The sequence below is a fragment of the Orycteropus afer genome, unplaced genomic scaffold (genome assembly GCF_000298275.1).
Source record: "Orycteropus afer afer isolate SDZICR_OR568_19922 unplaced genomic scaffold, OryAfe1.0 scaffold00173, whole genome shotgun sequence".
Lineage (NCBI taxonomy): Eukaryota > Metazoa > Chordata > Mammalia > Tubulidentata > Orycteropodidae > Orycteropus > Orycteropus afer.
The window spans coordinates 4,551,252-4,560,660 of record NW_006921760.1 but is presented as its reverse complement, the minus strand read 5'-3'; the positions used below and the strand labels follow the sequence as shown (position 1 = coordinate 4,560,660).

The 9,409-nt window shown below is 39.2% G+C and overlaps 1 protein-coding gene across 1 annotated transcript in view; it reads right to left on the bottom strand.

Moving 5' to 3' along the window:
- Positions 1-795: 795 nt before the first annotated feature.
- The window catches only part of EIF3H (eukaryotic translation initiation factor 3 subunit H), a 127,614-nt gene continuing 119,000 nt past the window's right edge, over positions 796-9,409 (bottom strand). The window contains exons 6-8 of the mRNA XM_007946856.2: positions 7,338-7,458; positions 3,922-4,054; positions 796-893 (exon numbers count right to left, since the gene is read on the bottom strand). Of these exons, the coding sequence (XP_007945047.1) occupies positions 796-893; positions 3,922-4,054; positions 7,338-7,458 (352 nt within the window). The remainder of the gene's footprint in view (positions 894-3,921; positions 4,055-7,337; positions 7,459-9,409) is intronic.

The following is a 9,409-nucleotide window of genomic DNA, read 5'->3' as shown; positions in this document are numbered from 1 at the left end:
GCTCTGGTGGCACAGTGGTTAAAGCATTTGGCTGCGAAGCAAAAAACGTCAGTGAGTGGAACTTATTAGCCGCTCCCCGGGAAAAAGATGAGGCAGTCTGCTTCTGTAAAGATTTGCAGCCTTAGAAACCTATGGGGCTGTTCTACTCTGCCCTATAGGGTCACTATGAGTTGGGATCAACTCGATGGCCATGGGTTTGGTGAAATTATGCTTTTAAATTCCTGTGCCCACTGGCTTGGGCACCAGGAACTGGCCAACCATCATCTGAAGAACTGAAAAGTTAGACCCACAAGAAGCAGGACAGGTGATTCCAGGCACAGGGCCGAGCGGCACCTGGGTAAGCACAGGAAGCATGGGCCAGTGCCCATTTGGGAGCAAGGATGGTAGACCAATTCACAGCAGGTGGCAGGGCGTCTGGGTCAGGAGTCAGGACAAGCAGCACCAGACTGCACGGTTGAAATGTAGCACCTGAGCGGCAGCGACGGCGGAGGGTTTAAGTCTGAGCCCAGTGAGACTTCTGGGCAAGTCTTCTCATTTGGAAATACACAGGGATGGGCAAAACAAAGAGAGGAAGGTAAGTAAAATATATCTGAAACCAATGAGCAAGGAGCCAAGACTACTAAAACAAGTTTTATTTTCTTTTTGGCTTGAAAGACAGTATGGCAACAGCCAACAAAGGCCAACGGCATTACAGGAGTCTTCTGTGCTTTTCAATTTGCAAATCCTTTTTTCCGGGAGTTGCCCCAAGGTGCTCTCAAGAGTCCATGTCAACTCCTCTCTGGGAACACCCTTTGCTTAATTGTTATATTCTTGAAGAGCCTGGGCCATGAAGAGTTTACCTAGGTTTTGGGCAGTGAACTCCTTGATGTTTTGGCAGTAAGTGTTAATCTGGCCTGTGCATTTGGGAAAGAGAAAAAGAGAACAAGTCATTGTATGTTTCACAAACTGTAAAATGACCAGAAACAATAATCAAATAAGAAAATCAGCAGTGTTTTCTGTAATTCCATAAGGGATAATAAAGATTATAAATTCTTTTGAAAATAAGAACAGGGAGATACAAAGAACATGATAACGCTGAGAATGAAGAAAAACCACAACTTTTTATAAAGTCATCAGCAGTAAGTGCATATTAGCTGCCAATCAAAATGTACTATCTATGCACATCAGTCCAGCACTGGTTCTCCTGAGCAAGGCAGAAAGGAGATAAGAAAATAAAATCACAGAACTGCAAATTAACCCAACTCACCTGACACAGACATGAGCAAGTACAGTAGTTTTCAGTCTGAAAACTTTGTTTGTCCAGAGGGCCTCTGGAGGCCTCTCCACCCAACACAGAGCAGGAGCAGAGTCCACTTGAAGAAAGGGCTCCATCACTGCTTTTTAAGCCTAAAACCAATAGTCTGATTCTGATGCAATAATCAGGCATTGTCTTCTCCTTAGTTATAAATGTATTCTTGAGTGTGATAAAAATATACATAACAAAACATATGCCAACCTAATAATTTCTTTATGTACAATTCAGTAACATTAACTATATTCAAGTTGTGCAACCATTCTCACAATCCTTTTCCAAATCATCCAATGGCATTAACATAAACCCAATACCCCCTCAGCATAAACCCCTCTTTCTCCCTTCCTTTCACCTCTGGTAACTACTGATAATCTTTGGTTTCTATATATTTGCTTGTTTCATATAAGTGAGATCTGATGGTATAATGGGTAAGGCATTTGACTGCTAACCAGGTCAGCAGTTCAAACCCACCAGCTGCTCTGTGCATGAAGATAAGGCAATCTACTTCCGTTAAGATTTCCCTTTGGAATTAACCCAATGGCAGAGGGGTGATCTTTGTAAAAATCAGGACTTCATTTCTCCTTATGAGTAAGAGCCCTGGTGGTACAGTGGGTAAATGCTCAGCTGCTAATTAGAAGGTTGATGGCTTGAACCCACCAGCCATTCCATGGGAGAAAGATGTGATAATCAGCTTCCTTAAAGATTTACAGCCTTCGAAACCCCATGGGGCAGTTCTACTCTATCCTATGAGATTATAAATTGGAATCCACTTCACCTCAATAGGTTTTAATATTCCACTGTACCACATTTTGTTTATCTATTCATTTGCTGATAGGCATTTTGGCTATTTCCACCTTTTGGGTAATATGAAAAGTACTCATAGCAACCCCTCCTTGGGTTTCTGAGGCAGTATCACTACGGAAGTAGATTGCCCAATCTTCCTTCCAAGGAGTGGCTGATGGGTCTGAACCACCAGCCTTTTGGTTAGAGTCAAATGCCTTAGGCACTATGCCACCAGAGCTCCTAGTGTTCAGTTTTCTGTCTGCATTCCTGCCTTTACTTCATCAGGGTCCATACTTAGGATCAGATTTCTGGGTCATATGGTAGTTCTATGTTCAACCTTCTGAGCAACCATCCAACTGTTTTAGACAGTGGCTATACCACTGTAAAGTGGTAGATGAAAGTTCCCATAGTAGATGAAGGTTCCAGTTTCTCCACAACCCCATCAATACCTACTGTCTTCCATTTGATCCCTATCATTCTGATAGGGGTGAGGTGGTATCTTATTGTGGTTTCTGATTTGCATCTCTCTAATAGCCAATGGCAATAAACATCTTTTCAAGTTCTTGTCGGACAGCTAAATATCCTCTTAGAGGAACTGTCCAAGTCCTATGCCCATTTTCTGAGTTGTTTGTCTTTTCATTAAGTTGCTCACACATTTTTTGGAAAGTATGAAAAATAGAACTCTGTTTCAAATGGACATTAAGTAAAGAACTGTATCTCAGTTTCCCAAATTTAATTTCTCTATATTAGAAAGTTTCAAGAAATTCAGATTCTTTTTTCCACGCTAAAAAAAAAAAAAAAAAAAAAATCTATCAACAGAACTGAGAAATGATGAATGATCACCCTTTCTTTTAACAGAATTTTCATTCTAATAAATCTCTTATGGATAATAGGCTGATTAGATCAAAGCGTGCTAAAAAACACAACATTTATATAGGAAACTATTATTATTAAGGCTAATGAATAGTTGCATACCCAGGGACACCTTGAAAGAAAGACTTGGCAATCCATTTTCAGGGCACAGCCACTGAAAACCACCCTAAAGAGTGCAGTCCCATTCTGGCATCCAGAGGGTCATCATGAGTTGCAATCGACTCAACAGCAACTGGGTTTTTTTTTTGGTAAGGTTATTATAGCCACATAAGAACATGAATGTTAATATATTTAAATCCAGCTCTACCACAGGAAGGAAGGTCCCCACTACTTAAAACAAAACAAACAAAAAAACAACCCAACCTAGTTGCTGTCGATTCTGACTCACGCTGACCCCAGTGCATCACAGCAGGACTGAGCTCCATGGGCTTCCGATGGCTGGACGGTTGGAAGCAGATTACCAGGTGGCATTACATGCTAAATGCCTCTAAAGTCCATTCAGAGTTACACTCACGCTGCCACAATTTAAATCAAAGTAAGGGAAAGGTACTTCTCTTCAACTTGGAAAATTCAATTCCATCAGGCATTTGCTTACACAGACCTGGGTGCAATGCTAGGCTGGAAACTGAAGAGCAAGGGGCTGGAGCCAGAGTTTCCTTTTCATTATGATTGTAAATATTTTTTTCTTGGTTTCCAGAAAGGTAAATTAAATGAAACACTGCCGTTTTAGAAAATGTGTAACACCAGCTCAAATATTAGATATACAGGGAGTGAAGCACTAGGAAGATGTTAGAAATAACACTGACTGATGAATTCTGAAGCTTCAGTAATTACAGGTGCCAGATTCAAATTCATCAGGAAACCATTTTAAATACACTAGCTTTTTTGGTATGTTTCTACCTGTAAATTTCCCATAGTCTTCAATTTCCCAAGCAGATAGAGAAAATGAACCATATTTTGCACAGTAACAATACCTGCAATGAGCAGCGAATCCATCCTGGCAGGGGGCTGGGGTGGTTTGAAGAGTTTGGACAGGTCCTCCTCAGGGAGTGGAGGTTCTCCTCGACTCTGACGTTGCATATTCTCTTGCTGGCGTCGCTGCTGATACTAAAATTCAGAGGGAAAATGATTTTGACATTTTTCTCCACTTGAGGAAGAAAGAAGACCTTCCAGTCACTGATGTGATCAGCAAAACCCTATTAGCCTGAATTGAATCTCAATCTGTTTTATAAACTGTATCCAACGGTAACTCTTACTTCTAAGTAGCTAAATGTGACAACAGTCAAACAAAATGCCTTTGCTGTAAATGCTACCGTAACTCCAAGTTCTATAAGTCTATAACTAATTCAGAAAAACAAAACTGCCACATAAGTAACAGGGCACTTAAAAAGGCAAAGAAGCTTGTGACCAGTGAGTGAAAGGGAGTGACTTTACCATTTACTACAATGGGGTAAGGAGCTCTGGTGGCATAGTGTCTAAGGCATTTGACTGCTAACCAAAAGGCTGGCGGTTCAAACCCACACCCACTCCTTGGAAGGAACTCTGGGCAATCTATTTCCATAGAGATACTGCTTTGGAAACCCAAGGAGGGGTCGCTACAAGTTGAATCAACTCAACGGCAGTGAGTGATGTGAGTGATGACAACGGGGTAAATGACAGCATTACACTCCACCTACCTTTAACGACTAAGCAGTGAACTACCACACTGGGGAATTCTTTTTGGTTTCTCCTATTGACCTGAATAACAATGCTGGTGATGTGACCATTGCTGCATTTACTATTCGTAACAAGAGATAATCACCCACCCTGTGCCTTAGCTAAGATGGAATACTAGCTCACACAATGCTTCAAAGACTTTCAAACTCTGGATTCCTATGATTCTCTGAAGAGAAGGTGGGACAAAAATACACGTATTTTTAATACCGGTAGTCCTCGACTTATGACATATTTGAGTTATGACAAACCACACTTAATGGCTGGCCATCCGTTTTACATCTCATTGTTAGTAATATGTACTACAAACAATGTTACAGCACCTAATTTGCTGATGTTATTACTCTCATGCCAACCCCCAAAGACAGATAAAGATCAGATTTATAAAGATACTGATTCAGGAAAAAAAGGAAATAGTAATGAAAACTGGGAGAAAAAAAAAGGCGGCATTCAACTTATGTCATAACCAACTGAAAACAGAGTGGTTTGAATGGAGCCGTCATACATTGGGGACTACCTGTATATACTTTATACATATGTGTGTGGGTGTATAAATCAACCAGAAACTTGTGATCAAGAGCTAATACAGTAAAACCTGCAAAAGCAGAACCTGTTATAAGGCTGAAACCTGCCAGAGAGACAGACAGAAAAGGGGTAAGACTTCACTCTGTCAAAGGTGGAAAACTTGCAAGACCCAGAAAAACAGGGCAGTCACGAGCTCTCACAGGCTTCACTGCATTTGTGGGTTGCTTGCAACAACAGAGAAAACAGTACCTTACACACAGGCAGGTAACAAGAAACCCAGGTGGTCAGTGAAAAAGTAAAGCTCCTGGATTCCTCTGAGAAAAGAGAAATGACAGCTCTTCCTGAAGAAGGGGAGTAACTTGCTTTGTGAAGACTCTTCTAGTCTTCTGTGGGGTATAGGAGGGAAACTGAGATAAATCTCGAATGGTGTTGGTGTGAATGAATGTTAAAAGTGTGCTAAATTTAAGGACATATTAGAATTTCAAAAAGCATCTGTAAGATTGGTTTCCAGAAGCAACTGTCCCAGAGATGACAGATGTGCAATTTGATACCACAGGCTAGTCCTCTGCCTACATGAAGGACCAGCCAGATAATGGAATCAAGCTAGCTTATCAGATTTGGAAACACCATTTCTTCAGTTAAAGGTAGTACTTTATAGATTTAATTTTTCTTAATTCTAATCGTGATAGAAACAACATATTTTAAATTTCACTAAATGTGTAAATTCTAATGTTCAAATGTTGTCAGACTCATTTAGTTGTGCGTAGAATTCTATATTTAACAAGTGTACAAGTTTAATGTACAGTTCAACAAACACAGAATAGTCATATACAAACACTACTTTTACAGTAAGCATTTTAAGCTCTGGTGGCATAGTGCCTAAAGCATTTGATTGCTAACCAGAGGCTGGCGGTTCAAACCCACCACTCCTCGGAAGGAAGGTTGGGCAATCTACTTCCTAGTGATACCGCCTTTGAAATCCAAGGAGGGGTCACTATGAGTCAGGTCCAACTTGACGGTAGTATGTGTGTGTGTGTGCGCGTGTGTATGAATCAAATGCCAAGCACATTTTACAGCAATATAGTCCTTAAACAATGTTCCAGGAACTGTGAAAATCATGTGGCCTTCAGGCAACACTAATAAAGAAAAGGTTAAACGGCCATGGCATAATATATGTGCATATAAGAGTAGGCAGGTAACTCTAGGATTTTTATTTGTATTATACTATCTATTTCACAGCAGTTGGTCTATTATTTCCTATCAAACTTGCTTGCTCTTAATCACAATTGCTCAGTTTTTTAAATGAACTGAAGATTGCTAACTATAAGCCACTACCAAACCAATTATAGTTAGTAAAGAAATGAGCTGTGACATTTTGGACTCTCTTTGCCTCTGCTTTTCTCAATAAATGTACCATCTCTTATTTGCATAACCTTGGCATTGCAATCAAAGCTTAATATACCAAGTGTCTTAAGATAGGCATTTTCAACTGCAGCTTATATACAATACACAGTCATGTGCCACATAACGTCCAGTGGTCCAAAGGTGGTTCCAACCCTCACAAAGCCTATTATATGAAAAATGCAAGGTATATACAATGGTTCATGATAACAAACAGGTGCTACTCTGTGAAGTGTGACAACATTATCACAATTATTACTGTATGTTAAAGTTAAAGATGTATTAGTATACCTAGAAGTGTTGTGTTAATATTTTTTTACTCATACGAAGGTATACCATATACTAATACAAGACAAACAGTAGACTAACTGACATTAGATACAAACTGGACCTAACTGTTTGAATTTATGTACAAATTCAACTTAAAGGCACACTCAGGAATGAAACTTACTCATAATCTGGGAACTGCCCATATATAACATGGTGTTTACACAACATCAAATCACATAACGTCCTATTTCACAGAATGCATCATGGACAGTAAGCAATGCATGCCTGTATTAGGAACATACTATATAAAGAATAATACACAGAAACAGAATATTCAGAAATATCTTTCTAAGTATGACAGTTACTAGCGAACAGTAAACGATTTCCCAAAGATGACTGAGATCATTCTGAAGATGATTCTTATGCACCATACTTAAGAGAAATTAATTTGATGATGTTTGAATTTTTATATAACACTAACCTGATGTTTCTGCTGCTGCTGTTTACTGGTGTTCCTCATGTACGTGTTATATTTAACTATATCTTGGCTCATTTCATCCACTCTGTCCATCAACAACTGGAGGTTCTTCCCCAAATGATTACTGAAATGTAAAGTAAATATACTGACATGTCATACCTCACGTCATGGTTTTGCCATTACTCTAAACAATTATGAGTTACTAAATTGATACAAGAATGAACGCATATACACATAAAACCAACGGTAGAAGGAGGAATGTGACTTGGCTTGTTATTAACCTTTCCCTATGTCGAACCCACACCTGTACCATGGGTATGTGAATCAGCTCAGTCTCTTATTGTCAGACCATACATATGCTAAGATAAGCACTGCTGCCATACCAAATGTAATTTCTACAGTGTATATTTTCTTAACAACCAAGTTTAACTCAAACCCAGAACTCCTGAACACTTTTCCTTAACATGCCAGACAGAGTCTAATTGTGCTTCAGAACATGTAAATGAGTGGTCACAGGAAAAGAAGAGCCAAGCAAACAGTGGGCCTAGCCTAAGAGGAGACACAGATCCTTTCATTTTCACCAATGAAAGAACTGAAGCCCCAAGAGCTGTATAAAGTACAAGAAATGTCATAAAGAACTGCAGGATTACTTGTTAAATACACCACTGATGCAGAGAAAGAGCGCCACTAACTCTGTGACTAGGGGTTACGGGGAGGAGGTAGGGGCAACACTGACAACAGAGAAAAACAAAAGCAGAGGTACTACCAGATATACAGAGGAAAATCTTTTATACCCAAATCTTAACTCTTAGAGATGGATGATACGATTTTAATAATGAAAAAGACTCTACCAGAATAGACCCTGGCCTCCTACCAAAAGATGTCTTTAAGGTAAAGTACTAGTATTAAGTGTTGTGTGTTGCTTTTAGGTGCTGTCAGATTGGTTCTGACTCATAGCAACTCTATGTTCAACAGAACAAAACACTGCCCTGCCCTGTGCCACCCTCAGAATCACTGCTGTGTCTGAACCCATGGCTGGAGCCACTGTGTTGATCCATTATGTGCTGTAAGCAAATATAATCAGTGAAAGAACAGTGACCCCAACAGAGATACAAGGAATTTGACCATTTTACACAATTTATGCGAAAGGAAATCTCTTTAGAAATATATTTAACCAGAAATACTAAAAAAATTGCATAGTACAGGCCTTGTAGTGCCTAAGGCACCTGACTGCTAACCAGAAGGCTGGCGGTTCAAACCCACCAGCCACTCCTTGGAAGGAAGGCTGGGCAATCTACTTCCGTAGGGATACCGCCTTGGAAACCCAAGGAGGGGTTGCTATGGGTCAGATCCGACTTGACGGCACATAACAACAACAACCGCCATTTCACTGATAACTTTCATAGGAAATCAGACCCATTACCAGGAGCAATTTTATGAGGAACTTTTTTTCTGGTTCAACTAGAATACTGAAACAGGGAATTATTGTTAGGAGTTTCAATAATACAGCATTTTCTTTTATTGCCAAGGAAACAAAAAACTGAAAACAGATAACTTAAACAGATGTGTACCAGGACCTAGAGTGTTAAGTCTGGTTTGACTACAGATCAATTTATCCTTATTATCTTTATATATGATCCCTACTTTTAGTTTATCTTTTCAAAGGGGAAATAAAAACAGAATTGTTTGTCACGTGTGAAAAGCTGAAGGCTTATGTAACACATTTTTTAAAAATTAATACAGGCTAATATGGAATAACCATTACTAGAACTTCCATCTAATAATATTGAAATCCAAAATTAAAATATTTTAGAAAAAAATTAAAGGTGATATAGTCTATACTCACAGTGTAGAACAAATTATCAGGTTACTCAAAGAACTGGCATCTAAACATAGATTGTGAAAAGCAAGATCAACCAAAACGTTTAAAAAGCTGCTTAACAGTGATTTTCTGGTGAAGTGTCTTATAAAAATTTTTATGGCAACTGGCCTACAGTCATCATGCTATTAATAATAGAAATTAAAAACTGAGATACACAATGGTTACATTTCAGTTTTTTCCTATTACCCATAAA